General features: G+C 37.9%; 1 protein-coding gene and 1 pseudogene across 6 annotated transcripts in view; both read right to left on the bottom strand.

Annotated features, from left to right (window-relative positions):
* Positions 1-1,031: 1,031 nt before the first annotated feature.
* The window catches only part of RESF1 (retroelement silencing factor 1), a 36,210-nt gene continuing 18,026 nt past the window's right edge, over positions 1,032-19,215 (bottom strand). For 3 of the 6 annotated variants that reach the window (XM_036019187.1, XM_036019185.1, XM_036019186.1), the window contains exons 3-5: positions 9,919-14,925; positions 8,652-8,735; positions 1,032-1,781 (exon numbers count right to left, since the gene is read on the bottom strand). In XM_036019187.1, the coding sequence (XP_035875080.1) occupies positions 1,615-1,781; positions 8,652-8,735; positions 9,919-14,925 (5,258 nt within the window). In that variant the 3' untranslated portion in view covers positions 1,032-1,614. Of the gene's footprint in view, positions 1,782-8,651; positions 8,736-9,918; positions 14,926-17,935; positions 18,009-19,215 lie in introns of all 6 variants that reach the window. The other 3 variants (XM_028531861.2, XM_036019189.1, XM_036019188.1) reach the window with 2 other exon arrangements.
* On the bottom strand, positions 5,892-8,600 carry LOC114512880 (annotated as a pseudogene).

Consider the following 19,215-nt stretch of genomic DNA (forward strand, 5'->3'; position numbering starts at 1 on the left):
ACCATCAACGACTAAGGCAACCTCTTATATAAATGGGAGAAGATATCTGCAAAGGTTATTTCCAAAACATAAAATGCATCCAAAATATATAAAGAACTCAACAATCAGAGAACTCACACAACTCAACAATCAAAGTAACAATCCAACTTTAAAAATGGGCAGAGTACCTCAATATGTTTTTTAAAAGCAGGGATTCAGGTGGCCAACACATGAAAACTGATGTCAAACATCACTACTTATTAGGGAAGTCAAAACTACAATGAGATATCACTTCACACCTCTTAAGACTGGTTATAAGAAATAGCAAGTATTAGAGAAAATGTAAAGAAGAGTGAACCCTCCTACACTGTTGATGGAATTATAAATATGCAAACAGTAGAGGTTTCTCTAGGACCTAAAAATAGAACTACCATGTGATGCAGCAATTGTTCCTCTGGGTATTTTACCTAAAAAATAGGAAAACACTCATTTGTAAACATTTATGTACCCCTAAGTTCACTGTAGCTTTATTTATAATACCGAAGACATGGAAACCACCTGTGTCCGTGGATGGGTGATTGGAAAAAGATGTGAGACACATACCCACATATATATGTAATGGAATACTTCTTAGCCATAGTAAAGATTAAATACTGCCATTTGTGACAACACAGATGGATCTTGAGTATTATGTTAAGTGAAATAAATTAGAAAAAAAGGACACAGGCCTTCAATCAATGTGGAATATAAAAACAAAAAGGCAAATGAACTAACAAAAGAAACAAAACCAAATTCATTGATATGGACAACAGAATAGTGTTCACCTGAGGGGAAGGGAAAGGGGGTAAAAAGGTCAAATATATGGTCACAGAAACTACACTTTGGGAGGTGAGCATGCAATACAGATATTGAATTATGATGTTGTACATCTGAAATTTATGTTATTTATTGTTAATCAATGTTACTTCAATAAATTTAATTTAAAAAATAAAAAACACCTTTCTAAAATGTGTCCTGTCCTGAGAGAAGGAAATCAAACACAGACCAATCCATTTTGATTTCAAATATATATTTTTTAAAAATAAACATTTATTTCAAGTATGAAAAGTAATGTTTCAGTATTATCCAAAATTCTGTTCAGTTTAACAAGTATAAAACAAGGCTTTTGACAAAGTTTACAATTAGGTATTAAAATACTTGGGAATATACTTTGACATTCACAGTGATAACTTCTTAAAACTAAGTTTTGAAATAAAAATATAATTGCAATCACAGCTAAAATAAACAAGTCCTTAACTGAAGACTAGTTCTCCCTCAAAATATAGTTAGCATTTCAAAATCAGATTTGTATAAGAATCTTTTAAAATAATGGTAAACTTGGCTCAATAATTTTGAAATACATTATGGTTTCCTGACAAATACCATCTACTTCTTTTGTCTGCTACCCACAAATAAGATTCTCAAGCAATTTTAAGTAATTTCAATGATATACATAACCTAAATGGTCACCAAACTCTGACCAAGAAATTTTATTTTAGCAATTCTGTGTACTTCCAGCAAAATATTCTGAACAGAAAATGACAAAAATTTCCTCATGGCATTTACAGAACCATCAAAAGAATTAAAGTCTCAAAATTACTTTAAAGGACTGCTACCAAGGCTTCTGCTCCTCTTCTCCAGGTACATCTTTTTGTAGGTTTGAAACATTGCTTTTGAATCCTTTACTTGGCTTTGTAGTGTCTCAAATCCATCTGCACTTAAGGTTCTCTTGGCGTTTCTTGAATTACCCAAATCATTATCATCTAAGGAAACAGAAATTTCATTTATTTACTTATTATTCTTCTCATGTTTGTGACCATTATAAGTTTATCAAAATAATTTAAAAAAACATTCCTGGGAATAAAAAATTAAGACAAGAAGTTAGGAAGTTTGACAAACTATGGCTTTTTTCAATCAAACGATGAATTACACATGGTACATTTTACCTGTCCTTTGGGGCTGTTTTATACTCTCGTTTCTGTCTTTACTGCCAAGGGCTGTCCTGTTCTAATTTTTTCCTTGCTCAATAAAAATTTCATTTATCATTTGAACACTACTATGTGGCCTTCTAAACAGCAATCTGAACTACCATATAAAGAGCATAAACACCAGCCAGTTCCAAATAGTCAATGGATCACTTTAAAATTATGACCTTGTTATATATTCCATGACATGCCTATACTTCTGTTTCATTAGACTTTTGGTGCTGCATTAGCCTCATTAATCCTTTTTCTGATGGGCCCAGCTTTTCATACTCTTGTGCATTTCTAGATATGCCTCTTTATTTCACTGACTCCCCAATTCAGAATTTCTACACCTTTCATTCCTGCTCTAGCCATCACTTTCTGGATGCTAGTTTTGTTTTACCTCCTTCTGCCTGGGTGAGTCAAGTATCCTATCCTGTCCTCTTTGTATCTGTTTCAAATTCTACATCCTTGTGTTGGCTGGTGTGGCTCAGTGGATTGAGAGCCAGCCTGCAAACCAAAGGGCCACTGGTCTGATTACCAGTCAGGGCACAAGCCTGGGTTGTGGGCCAGGTCCCCACTGGGGGGCACCCAAGGGGCAACCACACACTTGAGGTTTCTCTCCCTCTCTTTCCCTCAGTTCTATAAGTTGCTTCAGCCATACTCCAAACTTTGCTACCAAATGGAGATGTATACTGATTTAAAGTGTTTCTTTGTATTACTGTAATAGCTATTGTAGAGTCTTGAGGTTTGTCTCACTTTGATTCACATTCTCTTCATCTTGATATTTCATCCTCCACTCTTTTCCCTGAGTCTCTTCCGACTTTGACAGAGCTCCAGAAGTTGTATGACCGAGCCTCCCCTCACCTAACTCATTGTGATGAGACTGTTAAAAGGAAATAGATTACTGCTTCCCTCTCCATAGCATGACAGAAAAATAGGGAAGAACCTGTCTTGAGTTGCAGATCTCATTGCGCGGTTCCTTGGTTTGTGCTTTTCCCCCCTATGATTCTCATACTGATGTCTCACCTTCACTACTGGCTTCTTATCACATTGCATACCGCATAGAAATCTCTAAGACATACGCCAGGGACCACATGTTTTTGGGCAAGCTGCACGTTGTTTAAATCATAACTATAGATCATAATGCACTTTAGGTGGGGTTTTTCAATAATTATATCTAGATTCGCTCCTTTTTCCATGGGTGGCACAAACTCTGCAGGCTCTCATAGGAAATTTCTTCTTTCCACTCACTCGAATACACGTAGGTTCATGCTGCTTCATATCACCTGACAACCTTTTGAGTGGATCTTTACGAGGTGTTCTCCTTGCACCCCCAGGGGAAGTGCTGGACAGATTGTCTCTAGTTCCAGAGAGCCTTCATTATTGTCATCCGTTATCCAGTCTCTCACCACCAATAGCAGAAAAACTGTTCTTCATCTCCTCTTGGCCCTTGTTGATCGTTTCTATTTCCTTTTTCATGTTGATAGCATTTGCAGTGAGCTCATTGAGCTTCCTGACAATCATTGCATTGAACTCAGCATCTGACAGTTGAGTTGCCTCTATTTCATTTAGCATTCTTTCTGAGGCTTCCTCCTTTCCTTTCATTTGGGAATTGTTTCTTTGTCTTCCCACTGTTTGTTAGACTCTTCTGATAGCAGAAACTGTTTATACTTCATTTTTGCTTGTGGACTGAGGTGTGCGAAACACGAGAACTCATGAGCGGTCCTTAACAAGATGGCGCGCGAAACATGAGAAAACTCGCGAGCAGTACACAATGTGTTATCCTGTTAGTGACTGTTTTTATGCCTGTCGTCTACCCCATGCTTATCTCTGAATCTCTTCGGTCAACCTCTATAAGCATCCTTCTAAGCATTTTCACATTCAGGTCTAAGTATGCCACAAGCATGTCTTTGGGGTAACATTTATGTCTTTCCTGTTTTTATGGACCTTTCTTGCTTCCATTTGCATGCCCATTTCCATCTCGTTTTTAATTTCCTGCCGGAGTCCTGGACTTAGAACTATAGATATTTTCTGGATCTATTTCTTGTTCCCAGAGCCCTGGTTCTAAGAAATTGTGTAATAACAATGGGTATTGGGGCTTTTGTAGGGAGTAATCCTAGGAGTCTCCTCCATTCCTATTCTTGGAACTCCCTAACCCACTTAGCAGGATACTCTGGTGGGGGGGTCACTTTCCAATGAGCTGTCATTTTCTTGCTTCTGAAGAACTGTACTTTTTCTGTGGAATTGCCATCTGTCCTGGTCCCATGACAAATCATAGACCTCAAGCACAGGAGGTAATACAATGATTAAGCAGAGGAGTGCCTGGTGCTTTCCCCCGCTGTGTCTACTGTGCAGATGCATGGCTCCCTCTGTGACTGTGTCAGACAGCAGGGCTGGGCTGGCTCCTGGCAATTTCCTGTGTTCCAACTTTAGAAGTTTTTGTTTTTACTCTCAGATCTAATTTTTCTGGTTGTTTTCCTATTTGACTAAGAGTGCATTTCTCCTCCTTTGATTCAACTTGTTTTTTCCTACATGCATCTTCAATCTTTTATGATTTACTTCTTCATGTATTTGTGCTTTCAGCTGTCTTCTCAATTTGCTTTTTAAAAAAAATGTGCTTCTCCTGGCTATTCATGGTCAATTGTTTTTCTCCACTTTCAAATGACTTTCAACTCTTATCTTGATATATTCAACTAACCAAAACTAAGATAAAAACTCCCAATCCCTAGCTTCTAATTCTCAATGCAAAACACTAAATAAACTCTATTCATTCCACTAACTAAATTGAAAAGCTCTGGTTTTTATGGTTGGCCCTCAGCCCAAATCCCTCTCCAACAAAAAAACCCATTTACTGGAAGTATCAGTATCTCATTAAAATAACTGAATTCCACACTTAATTCAAGAGAGGGAACCCAGTTCAAGCCCCTGACATTCAGTATCTAAGCCATAACTTCAAATGATGTAACCTGGCATTGATAAAATGGGAATGAACCTGCCTACTTGACTTAGAAAATTAAAACAACTACCAGATTGACTACCTTGCAACTCACTAATCTCAGCAGCTTGGTAAACAGAGTACATATGGCCTGCAAACTAAAACCAGTCTCTAGTCAGTTTTGGAAAATCAAATTTAATTGCATTATAGCCCATTCTCATTCATTATTCTATGACCACTTTCTCACTACAATGTGAGAATGAAGTTATTTAGGAGAGAGACTTTATAATCTGTGAAAACTATTATCTACTATGTAGTCCTACACAGGAAAAGTATGCCTCCCCTCATCTAACTAATTGTGACATTTATTTCCTTATTAAAAGGCAATAGATCACTGCTTCCCTCCCCATAGCACAACAAAGAAAATAGGAGAATGTCTTTCTGCCTTCAAACACTGATTCTTTTTTTTCTTTTTCTTTTTACAAGACAGATAGAGTTTACTCAAGGTCCAGTGCAGAATGGCAAAACTCACTTCTACAACATGAACAGAAAGCCTGTGGAGAAGGCAAAGTTGTTATAAAATCACTTTAATTCACTTCTCCACATATTATAAGCCATCAGGTGGGCAGTGCGCTGTGTCATACTCGTAACAATACTAAGCCTGTAATTGCTTCAGACAATACTACACCATTACAGGCTTAGTATTGTTATGAGTTATCAAAATTGTATCTGTGTCACTATAAAAAAAACTGTGTGTGGTACCCCTCATATTTTACAACAGATATAAAAAAAAACTATAAATATTGAGCCCTGGCTGGTGTGGCTCAGTGGATTGAGCACCAGCCTGTAAACCAAAAGGTTGCTGGCTTGATGTCCAGGGTACATGCTTGATATGCAGGCCAGGTCCCTGGTTGGGACCATATGAGAGGTAGCCAACTGGTGTTTCTCTCCCTCTCTTTCACCCACCATTTCCCTACCCAGACATGGAAGCTCAGGGGTCCAGGCCCTAATGAGAGGTGTCAGGTCTGCCAATACAAGGTCTATGCACAGAGAAGCTCCTAGGACCCGTAAGTTTAGGACTACACAAGGTTAAGTAGACAGTTAAGGCTTGATGGTTGTTATTCCACCTTAATAGATCTTAGCTTTAGAGGCAGAACAAAAAAAAAAAAAGAGAGAAAAACTTTGGTTCAAAATTTGTAGAAAAAAATAATTCCTGAAAGTTTAAGAGCACTTGTTTTCTCACACAGAGGACAGGTTAGAAATAAAAAGTACAGTATACAAGGTCATATATGGAGGAAATTTCAATTACACTCATGCCATTTTTACTTATCTTGTTATATAAAAAGTTAAAATTTTCTTTTGCACATAAATGAAGACTAGAATATTTGGTTATGTGGAAATATTGTTAGGCTCAGATGTCTGCAACTCCATCAAAGTATAATACAAAGATTTATGATAAAACAAAAGCTCTAAGCTGAAGAAATACCAGGTACACACCCTTGGGGGCCTGGGCCAAGGAGAGGCACCTCAAGGCAGGGGTGCAGACAGTAACACACTTGATTAAATGGAGGGCTGGGATGGCAGCATAAGCTGCAGCTGGCAGCCTCCGGACATGACACATGATCCCTGAGGGAGGCTGTCCGCTTAGTCCTCCAATCCCTATACATTTGTTACCACAGAAGGCCCTGCCAGAGCAGTCAGCTTTAAGGTACAATAAAGTCTAGTGGAGGTTTTGGGAACACCCATCCCACATCATGCAGAAGGCACAGGCAAGGGGCCAAGGAAGAGCAGGGTGAATTCGATTTAATTTTTTTTTAGAAACAGTTAAACTGATTTATGTTTTAAAAATAAAATCTATGGTCTTTTAAAGTTATTTCAGCTGCTTTTAAAGTGGCTATTTTCTGAAGTAATGGAAGTTATCACTGGGACTGTCCATCACGCAGGTTGGTGGTGGAGCCTAGATGGTAGACTTGGAGGACACCCACAGCTGGTGGTTCTTGCTCAGGTTGTGGATGTGCAGGAAGATTAGCGGCTGGATGGCCTTCTCCACTGAACCCATCTGGATCAGCGATATCTTGCAGTCCTTCTTTATTTAGGAACTTGAATCCTTTGGCAATTTTAGCATTGCTGGATAAGAGGATCTTGAAGTTGTCCTTGGATAGAGGACAGAATGTTGGAGAGGTTGAGGGCAGGAATATGTTCTAGAAGTTATTGGCGACTGGCTTCTTGAAATGGTACAGGGGTGGGCTTCCATAGTCCTTGATGAGGCCCTGGTACTCCTGGCCCTCATGGGGCAGCTGCATGTTCTGGAGCTTGGACAGTATGATGTGTACCAGCTTCCCATGCAGTTTCTGCCTGTCGAGGTGGCTCATGGCTAGCTTGGCCTTGCTCTCATCTGCCATCTGTGCCAGGGAGTTCTTATTACTGAAGAAAATCTTCACCCACTGCACATTGATCGCCATACATGCTGAAATGAATTAAGAGGCTTTGGGGTATGGCTTTTTCAGGGTTGAGGTTTCGACCAACAGGACAAAATTTCCAGCTCCTGCCAGGCCTAGAAAGGTGATCCTGCCTGCTGTTGCTGCTGTAGGTGCCAATGCCCGTTCCCACGCCACTGACTGGTATGATGACCATAGGGGCCAGGGAGCTTTGCACTTTGGGAACAGAGGCCTATACCTTGAGGAATGGCAAAGGTAGGATGGATACCAGCTTCTACATACAGAAGATCAGACATTATACCAAGTATACCAATGGGAATGGTCATGAAATAGTCTAATGAGGGATGGCTGGAAGGCAGGTCAGGAGGAGTGGAGTCTTGTGTCTTGTCATTGTTGTATTTGACGCAAAGTTTGGTGAGCTTAGAAAAGTGGATGCAGAGTATACAAACATAGATGTTCTGCCCATCCAGCAGAGCTTGGCCTGCTCAGCGCTCACAGTTTTTGGCATACTGCAGCAATGCCTGGTACTGATTGTTCTTGGCAAAAAGTGAGGGTTTTCAGAACTGTGCCATACTTGGAAAAGATTTGGTAAAGCATGTCCAGGTTGACTGAGTAGAAGAGGTTCTCTACAATGATCCTGATCACTGGGCTCTGGCCAGCCATTGCCATTCCAACATCCACAGGAGCAGCCGAGGCAGCCAGCCAAAAGTTCCCCAACTCAACAGAGTTTGAGGCCTACACAGCACCTGCACCTGTGCCTGGTAGGATGAGTTGTCCCTCTTGAGTTGGTGGTTGGGGAACTTGATGTAGATGGGCTGGTAAAAAAGCATGGGCATCATCAAAGTGTAGTAGTACATGATGGTATTGGCTGCCTCCTTTGTGTTCATCTCAATGAAGGCCTGATCTCTCTCCTTTCAGCACCAGGGGGTTGGTGACCTTCCCAAAGGACAGTGCAAGGGAAATGACCTCACCCTCAGTGACATCACTGGGGAGCTTCCAGATATGGATCACTCTGGAGGGCATGCCTACACTTCTGTTGTCTCCTTTGAACTTCTTGCTGTCATTTCCATTTGCTGAGGAGGCCGAGTTGGATCTGTTAGTAACATAGCCAGAGAAAGGCTTTCCGGATACCGATTTTGTACCAACTACAGTGTCTGTGTGTGCAGTGTCTATCACACACAAAAGGGATGGAATGAAGGTGTTCAACTTCACAATAGTTTCATAAATATAATCCAGCTTATAAACAGATTAACAGAGAAGTAAAGATAAAAATAAAATTGATGATGATTTTACCTATTTCTTGGTTGGCTTTTGGAATCCTTTTCTCCTCAGGTGCACCTTTTATCCAGTCTTCTTTTGTGCTTTTTATGCCTGTAACTATTTAAATATTCATTTTCAGATCTTAGATATTGCTGTTCACCACTTTTAGTACAACTTAGGAAAATCAGATAGCCTTAAAATAGATTTTAGAAGATATTAACATATTCACATAATATTAAAAGGGCTCAGAAAAATGTTTTCTCCTGTTTGAAATGCCTGTATCTCACATTTGAAAAACGAGTTGCTTTAAAAATTCACCTTCATTATGTAATTATTTTTCTCCCACATAGGCTGAACACCAACACATTTCAAGGTATTTAAAGGCACATGACAGAAAATGTTGTTCACATTGCCCCAATGCACTTCCCGTGTTCCCATTACACCAATGCCTCAAATTCTAAGGTCCTAGTTAAAAGCAGCAAGTGAATAATCACATATCCCTTCATCTTCCAGGAAAATGTACTTTATTTACACTGTAATTTTATGCACCCTAAGAAATACTGTTCAAAAAAGCACAAGAAAAATACCCCAACAGATTTTCATTCAAATCCTTTAGCTTTTCCATCTGGGTCTCTAAGCACAATGTTTATATGTAATATCCACAACCCCTAAATGTTTCCTTATTACTACAAATAACTAGTCAACTATTTTCTCCTTTCTCCTATACTAACGTTGAGAATTCTATCAATGAGCTAACCAAGAGTCATGTCTGCCACTCTGGCTTTGGTGACTTAACACTGGACAATACAGTTTCCATGGTCCTGGCCTTACATGTGCAGACTGGACATTACCACTTTAACTTTAGGGTTAACAGTCAACAATTTCTTCAAAGATGATAAAAGGCTGAAAACTTATACATAGTATAAAAAGATCACTAATAATCATTACATATCTGAAATTCACAGGCCTATGAAACTGTAACTCCAAAGGGATATCAACAAAAGACTCTTAAATAACATATTTCTAACATAATGAAATGTTCTTCCACAATATAGGATTCTTGGTACAAAAGGAAATCTTTGTATTTGGCAGGCCTTACAATCATTCATAGAAATTTTGTACAATTTACGATAAGGGGAAGATAAACTCAAAACAACTTACCCTGAACTGTTGATTCACTGAGAACAACAAATAGCAAAAATGTATTCATTCTTTCCTAACTACCCAGAATGCATTAGAGGTGCTAACCTAGTGCTTTACAATTTTATAGACACCATCAAAAAAAAAAATCATACCAGACCTTGCATGGAGGCTTGCTCCTTCCTAGGATAAGGCTCCAGATCCTTCTGTTCTTCAGTGGAAGTTGTACTCTTATTAATCAGCCCATCTGGACATAATTTAAACTCCAGCAAGCTTTGTTTTTCAGTGGTATCTTTCTTAGGTAAAGGGCTCCTAGGTTTATTTTCTAGTCTCTTCTCTTTATCTTTATTCAACTTCTTGGGTAAACTATCTAATTTTGTGAGACAAATGCTCTCGCGTTCAGTGCATTTAAATGCAACTCGGTTCAGATATTGTTTCCTTTGCTCCTTTGCTTGAGCTGACATCTGGCTGAGTTCAACTCCATTATTAACATTGTTTGAATTTGTGTCTAATTTGGTTTTATCAATCCAAATTTTATCAGGTTGCTTTCCAACAACTGTTTCTTTAACATTCTCCAAAAGGTTTGTTTTAGACCCCTCAGGATGGTGGGTTTTGATGCTTTTGTCATGGCTTATAAAAATATTTGATTCTTTAGAGGTCTGTACACTGCTACTTTGTCTTTCATTTGATTTCCCACAACTTCCAACTTGCATAGAAACTTTACTGGCCCTCATGTATTGAGAATCACATGGTATATTTTTCCCACAGGTTTTCTTTGATGTTTTTATACCCATTGTTTCCTTATGCTTCTGCCTTTGTAAACACTCCTGTGATAAAATTCTGTTACTTTTAGACAAACTATACTTATAGCTTGAGGACTTAACATTTAATATTATCTTTTCTTTGACTCTTTCATCTCGGTTTGACAGAAAATTACTTATTTTAAATATACTACCTCCATTTTTATTCTGTTCTTGTTTATTATACTTCATCCTTTTAATATCTGAATCCAGAATGCTCCCTTCACCTAACTTCCTTTTTGCTGAAACTTTGAGTTCAGAGTCACCTGTTTTCAATTTTCTCTTTTCTGGCAATATTGGCCATACCAGAGAACCATTCTTCTTATGCACATCTTTATTTTTATTTGTCGAGAAACCTATCTTTGCTTTTAGTGGATATGAGTTTTGTGCTGTGAGCTTCCTCTGCAAACTCTCTTGAGAAAATTTTACTTTATTACTAGAGTGAAAAGTTACCTCATGAAATTTCAGGTTTTTTTTCCTTTTGTGACATTGCAAGGAATCCAGTTTTTTACCACTTTTACAGAAAGGTTGACTGGGTAATTCTTGTTGTGTCCTTGGTGAGCTGCTTTTTGTTTTGAAGGCCTCTTTTATATCACTGCCTTGTTCTATTTCAGGAAACTGATTTTTCCCATCTGGAAAAGTTGGAGGAATACTTGGAGGACTTTTAAATTCTATAGGAACGTCTCTATCAGAAGTAAGTTCTTTTTGCTTACAACTGTTGGTCACCAAAGAACACTGATCTTTCCCTTCTTCCACCTTTGAAGTTGAGTTCTTCATGGAATTACACTGGCACTGGGGTACTCCTTCATATTCCATAGCGAGCCACCCCAATGCACAACAACGGACATCATCTTTCTCTGAATCCATTACAGAATTACAACTTTCTCCACCTGTAGGTATTGGTGCAGAACACTGGCTGCCTTCTTTTGTGACCAGATCTTCTTTTTGAGATTCTGTCAATGGGTCTCCCTCATAGGGTTGATCATGCTGTTCAGGAAATAATTCTTTCATTTGCTCTGAGTTTAATACTGTAATTTTAATTTGGTCTGCTGAGTCTTTGGAGTCACAGCTGGTTTTATCACAAGACTGATCTTTTGAGATTTGGTCTGTTATCTGTTGTGCCACATGACCTTCACTTGTAATCATTGCTTCAATTCCATAGGGAAATTCTTTCAGAAGTTCTGATAGCTGATCATATGGATATAACTTGGATGTCTTATCATTGAGAACCTCATTTCCTGCAAGACCCTGAGCAGTGTAATTACAGGACACGATTTCCTGAGTGTTACTCTCCTGCTGAATAGCAGCTGATGGACACATATCTATAGAGGTGGTTTCTTTTTTAGTGACATGCTCCAAATCGAATTCCTCTGTTTCACTATTTGTTTCAGCATTCTTCAAAAGTGATGATTCTGGAGGCTGCAGTGACTCTGACTGATCAAGTATTTTATGTGAAACATCCATGCACTGTACAAAATTATCTTTTTGAAAATGGAAGTCCTTTTCAGTTATGTTTTCTAATGGTTCTTTTTGTTGTATACTACTGATCACTTGGAGATTGAACAGAGATTTCTGTGGCTCAACCTTTTTCACAGGTGAGTTGAATATCTTTGCTATTTGGGAATTATAAGATGTATCGCCTTCTACAAGAGAACATATATTGTCAATCTGTAATAAATCATTACTCACATCACTGTTCCTTGATTTAGACAAGGCTTGCAGATCACTCACAGGATAGTGAGTATCTGGTTCTGATATGATATGTTTTCCTTGACTGATATTAGGTGTACCTTCTGAATTACCATCAGCTGACTTACTTTGCTTTTCCTTCTGAATTAGTGGACAGTTTTTAGTGTTTGTTGATGTACCTACAACTGGTTCATTCACTTTCAAAGTAGACGTAACTCTTGTATTTTCTGCCAATTGATTCTGTAAGCTACAAACACTGCCTTCTTTAATAACTGGGTACACTGTTTCAGATAAAACTTCAGAGGTTATTCCTTTGACAGGCAATGTTTTGACATCTGAAAGAATTAAAGGAGACACTACAGCAATCTGAAGTTCTGTTCCCTTTGTAATAGTTGCACCTGAAGACTCATAATTCTGCACTACCATTGGCAGAGCTGTTACTTGTGAGCAGTTTACTATCTTATTCTGAGAATTTCCCACAACTGAAAATGGATTCTTATCAGAGATTTCTATAGGCTTTGAATTTCCAACTGGTGTTCTGCTTGTTGCTGACTCATGTCCTTGTTTATTTTCTGTAGGTTCTAAAGGTTGCTTTTTCCACAGAGAAAGACAGGTTGCTAGCAATTCCATAGAACAGTGACTGTCACTTTTCGAAGGTATTCCACTTATTGAGGATTTATGCTCAAAGCAAAAAGAACTGTCTGAAATCTTGGCATTTACATTGCAAGTACTTGGAGCTTCCACGGTTTTCAAGTTCAGGTGGTTACCAGTGATTTGGGTATTGGAATTCACTTCAAAACTGTATAGTTTTGAATCCTGAATAGTTTCACAACCATCTTTTAATAACTTTTTCTCAATTTTATCCTCATGTGCAAGCAGATTGAGAAGTAGCCTATTTTTATTGATATATTTTGAAGCATATTCCTCAAAGGTCATAGACTGAGGAACAGAAGTTGTTTCAGAATTTGTTTGTACATTTTCTTCAACATTGACTAAATTTCCTGATGAGAACTGGGTATTACTTAATGTCTCAACAGTTGATGTCTTTAAAGAAGTCGTAACTTTCAAATCATGTAACTGGTCTGGGACCTTTTCCGAACTCACAGAATTCATTAAAATGGAATTGACCTGGTTAAAATTTCTGCAATTGGTGTCCAAGGTACTGCGTGTTCTATTTGTTTCTTTTGCAGTTTCCGCTATTGTTGGTTGTTTATCCTCTGCAGTCATTGGAGTGAATTGAGTTACCTGTTGTCCAGACTGGATTTTAGCAGTTTGTTTCACAGAAAGTTCAGAATTCTGAGCTGATTCACTACAAGAGTTATTAGTTGCTTTAATACAACCTGCTGCCATCAAAACATTTTTATCAATTTTAACTTTCCTTGCCAGTTCAGAAAATTTCTTTTTCATTTCTACTAATGTTTTAATATCCCTCACTAACCTTTCTTTAGTGGCACTTGTGTCCAGTACCTGATTTGAAGATAGATTGCAAGAATCTACTCTTTCTCCTTGATTATTTTGAGCAAGCATCTGAACGCCATCCACAGAAAATCTAATGGGGTCATTAAAAGACTGATTGACATTAGTATTTACTTTCAATTTACAGAAATTTCCAATCATGCTGATGTTTTCATTGATGTTTTGCTGTTGAAAGCCTCTGCAAAAAGTTTTCCTTATTTCAGGTAAGTGTGCTTCTTGACTCTGAGGAACATCTATAGAAGAGTGTTTAATAACATGCTGAGTATTTTGCAAAGGCTGAGTTGTATATCTATAGTCATAAGGAGGAGGTGGAGGTCTTTTGTCAATCTGAGTAACTGCATATTGATAGGACTGTACAGTTGCAGGCTGCTTTGAGTATAAATTCAGTGCAGAATTGGGAGGAAGACTATTCCTTATTTGTAATGATGCAGATGGCATAGGATTTTGTTTCTGAAGAGTAGGGTTTTGCAAAAAGCTTCGTGATGGATAACTGTACTGCCTTGGAAGTGGTCTGTAATCTGGATAAGGTAGTCCACTGGCTGTATACTGTTGTGCCCAGTTACCCTGTCGCTCTGATAAAGATGAGTTAAGTCTCTGGTTTCCTTGATAAGTTACAGGAACTCTTACAGAATTAGAAGGGATCATCTGTACTTGCATAGAATAGGTGTCTGATGTTACAAATTGATTCTGTAGTGCATTTACATTGGGTATATTGGTTCTAAACCCAGTTTGTTGTGACACAGTTGCTCCTGTATGAGGAAACATAGAATTCCTCATTGGTGAGTCTATCCATGTATTTTGTGCAACTCCTGAAGACATTTGCAAACTGTGATTTAGCTGTGTAGGTCCTTTCACATTTGCATATGTTATTCTTTCTACTGAACTCTGTGATGCCACAATTGTCCCACTATGCATATCGGATACTGAGATTTGTTGAGGAGTTTTATAATTTCTGATGTTGTACAGTGGCTGTGAAACTGGGTTTGAATTACTAAGAAACATGCATGCTGGTTGGTTATTTCCAGGAGAGTTTAAAGAACCTTGAGATGATGTGTTCATTAAAGTCGTCTCTAAAAAAGATGAATGGTTTTTGGGATACAATGGTGGTACCGTGACACTCTCTGGTTTTGCATTCCAATTCATTGTTGATTTGATGTAGTAGAAGTGTATTAAAAGTCGGGTTTTTTTGAATGAGAGGATATCTGTAGGAAATAAAGACCTTTTATTATAAATCGGTTTTGCCTGGACAGAATTTCTTAAAAAATTAGCTTACCTTAACACCAATGTTGACCGTATCTATCATAATTTCTAACATCTCAGACTAGGCAAATCCTCATCTTTAATTTGGGAAAGTGGAATAGTAAAGGAGGACACAACAATGCACAAGAGAAATATCAATAGTATTTCTAGGATGTTTAACAGGAATTCCTTCTATACAATACAGTTAGATTTTCTTGGTTATGCTTAAGTGATTACTTTCTGCATTTACTGTAAGTAGCTCTTTATTCTAAGTAACCCATGTTCACTATTAAAAAGATTTAAAATACCACCATCTATCTCTTGTGTCCATATTCCCTAAGGGTATGTCAACTATTGACACCTTCTTTCAGTCAATTTATATACATAAAAAACACTAACAGGTAAATAAAACATCATCTGTTAAACAAATGTAATCCAACCAAATATACTGACTACACTTTGCCTGATTTTCATCACTATACCTACGATATCTCATCATTTCACTACACATATATCTACCTCACTGACTGCAAAACATTCTACTTTATGGGTATATCACCATTTAACTAGTCAGATATTGATCAAATACAGGCATACCTGGTACATTTACTATGCTTTGCTTTAGTACTTTCCAAATTGAAGGCAAGAGACTCCACCAGCAAAAAAAGGTTGTAACTCGCCTCACTGATTTAATAACATACTCACTTTATTATAGTGGTCTAGAACTGAACCCACAGTATCTCTGAGGTATGCCTGTATTTGTTTTTCTTAGTTTTTGTACTTATAAACTATCACATCAAGCATTCTTGTTATTTATGCTTTTATATTTCTGCTAAATGTTTTGGAATTTCTTGGAACTAAAATCAATGTGTCAAAGAGCACTGAAGTTATTTTTATAAACACTAAAAGAAGTGCCTTACAAAAAGGTTGAAATAAGTTACACTCTCACCAAGTATAACAACTGTCAAATCCATAACCACAGTAAACGATATGGGAAACACATGTTAAAAGAACATTAAACAAACCTCAGTTAGGCCCTAGCATGTAGCTTAGTAGAGGTTAGGGTATCGTCCACATATGCCAAGATGGGGGTTTGGTCCCAGGTCAGGGCGCATATAAGAATCAATCACTGAATGCATGGATAGGTAGAACAAAAAAATCGGTATTTTCTCTCTCCTTCAAATTAATAAAAAAGCCCTGGCCATGTGGATCAGTTGGTTGGAACATTGTTCCATACACCAAAAAGTCATGGGTTTGATTCCCAGTAGGGGGGCGTACAGGAGGCAAATGATCAATGTTTCTGTCTCTACCTCCTCCCTCTCAAATCAATAATAAAAACATATCCTCAGTTGAAAATTAAAATTAATCTTTAAAAACATTTAAACAAACATAACTTAAACATATTAGTAGTACATAAAGAACTTCAGAATATGCATATTTTCCAAATGCACATGAATTTTTACCAATACTGACCATATGGCTGGGCCAGAAGCAAATATCAAATTTCAAAGGGTTAAAATTATTCAAATTAATTCAGAGAAATTAACCTAGAAATTACAGGAAAAAGGTAACTAGAAAATTGCAAAATAATTGAGAAATAAGGAATGTGCATTCTACTTGAGTGCAGAGATCTCTGGTGTCTCTTCCTCTACTTAAAGCATCACCATTTCTATTGTATTAAGGACCCACAACCCCTATGTTCACATATGACCTGAAGACAATTTATAGGATTAAACAGACATTGAAAAAACAAATAAACTGGGAAATAATCTCCACATCACAAGAAGTAAGAATTTTAGGTAAACCATATTAATAAAATACACTGACAAAAAATAATGACAAAAACAGATTCAACAAGCCAAGTTGATTCTTTAAAAATAGAAAAATCATTAAGCCTCTGCTCTGACAACACAGTATTAAGAACGGAGGCTGGCACTAAGTGCTACAGATACTAAAATTATAAGTATTTATTTTAAGTAATTTTCTCCAATACATTTAAACTTTAGGTGGAAAAAAACAAGAACAAATTTTAAAAAGATAAAAAATAAAACTTAGGTGGAAATTCCTTGAAAAACATATCTAACCAGGACTGACATAATACTTATCTCTTCAAAGAAATTCAGCCCTGGCAGATGTGGCTTAGTGATTTGAGAAGGTTCAATTCCCAGTCAGGGCACATGAGAGAGGCAACCACACACTGATGTTTTCTCTCCCTCTCTCTCCCCTCCCTCCCCCTCTCTAAAAATAAATAAAATCTTAAAAAAAAAAAGAAAGAAAGAAAGAAATTCAGTATCTTTTCTCAAAGAATATGCCAGGCCCATAAGGCTTCAATGCAAAAATAATCTAACCTCTTTTAAAAACAGAAGAGGAGATAATTCACAGCTCATTTACGTGAGTCTCTAATTCAACAGGACTGGGATCCTTACAAGAGAAACACCAGGTGTATGGACACAAGGGAAGATGATAGGAGGCCACACGGAGAAGGTGGCTATCTGCAAGCCAAGGAGAGGCCTCACAATAAACCAACCGCCTGATCTTAACTTTAAAACTCTAGAACTGCTACGTATAAATGTGTTGTTTAAGCCACCCAGACTATGGATTAGTCTGTGAGGGCAGCCCTTATAGACAAATACAGAGCATATGGGTAAAAAGAGAAATGAACCTTATGAGTAATTTGCGTTTCCCACATTCCCTCTCTTTTGTGGACAGAGAAGACCCTGAAGCCTGGAAAAGCACCCTTGAACAATCTAAATTAGAGGGAGGCAGTTAAGTTTTCTGACATTTTTTCTGACTGAAGAGTTTCTACTTTTGGACATAATATATTTTAGAGCTTTTGTGATTAATGGCAATTACCAGAGACAGATTTCCAGTCTATTATTTTAATTCCTTTTGGAAAAATAAACTATTTTGCCCCAAATTTCCACCTTGCCTACCCCCTCATCACTGCTCACCTGTGACAACAGTGACACTCACCCGACAAACTCCCAGCTGTGACTGAACTTATGAAATCTCCTCTGCACAGGAGAAGCTTTCTGCTTCAAGTTTTCTGGAGAAAAAAAAAAATCATTTAAGCCAACAGATGGATCCCCCACCACCAAAACTATAAAACATATATCCTTGCAATCTGCATTACCTTCCTCCTATCAAACCTTTACATTTAAAGTACTATTTCCCTTTCCTTTATTCTCAGTATAAACCCATCTCTGTTAAGACACTCAGACATGTGGGTGTGCACATATACACACAGACTCTAGTGTTTCCAGTATTCAAAAAACCCAACAAATAACCTCACTGGGCCCCACATCCCTCAATTCTCCAACCCACACCAGTGAGTCTTTAAGCATGGTTAAAAACCACAAATACAATAAATCAGATTTTAAATGCTTAACACAGGTAGAAATAAAAATAACCTTTGAAGTAATTTGCATTTCCATAAAATAATGAAAAATCACTAAAGAAATTAAAATGCTAACCAAATTAGAAAATATTCACTTCAGCTTTGGCCAGTGTGGCTCAATTAGCTGCAGCAGCATCCTGTGGACCGAAAGGTATTGGTGCGATTCCTGGCCAGGGTACCTGTCTAGGTTGTGAGTTCATTCTCCAGCCAGGGGCACATGTGAACAGCAACCAACTGATGCTTCTGTCTCACATTGCTGGTTCTCTCCGTTTCTTCCCCCACCTTCCCCTTTCTAAAAATCAATAAATAAGCATGTCCTTGGGTGAGGATTAAAAAAAAATTCACTTAATGCAAAAGAAAACAGCCCTGACTGGTGTAGTTCAATGGGTTGAGTGTTATTCCACAAAAGTCACCACATGATTCCAGGTCAAATCACATGCCTGGATTGTGGGCCAGCCCCCACCTCCCGCCTCTGTTGGAGGCATGCAAAAGGCAGCCTTCCGATGTTTCTATCGCCCTCTTTCTCCCTCCCTTCCCCTCTTTCTAAAAATGAATATATAGAAATTTTTTTAAATGCAAAAGAAAACAGTAAGGAAGGGGACTTCCAGTCAAGATATCAGCAAAGGTAAGTGTAGTGTTCACCTCCTCTTACAACCACATCTAAATTACAGAAAAACCATCATTCAGAACAGGTTGAAATACAACTGAACAAAGTCCTACAACTAGGGAATTAAAGACGAAGCCACATCAAGACTGACAGAAGCAGATGCATGCAAAAGGGCTGGTCACAACTCATGTGTGGCAAATAAAAATTGGGAGGGATATCTCAGCTATGCAAATCCCCACTTCGGGAGTG

The sequence above is a fragment of the Phyllostomus discolor genome, chromosome 2 (assembly GCF_004126475.2).
Source record: "Phyllostomus discolor isolate MPI-MPIP mPhyDis1 chromosome 2, mPhyDis1.pri.v3, whole genome shotgun sequence".
In the NCBI taxonomy this organism is placed as follows: domain Eukaryota; kingdom Metazoa; phylum Chordata; class Mammalia; order Chiroptera; family Phyllostomidae; genus Phyllostomus; species Phyllostomus discolor.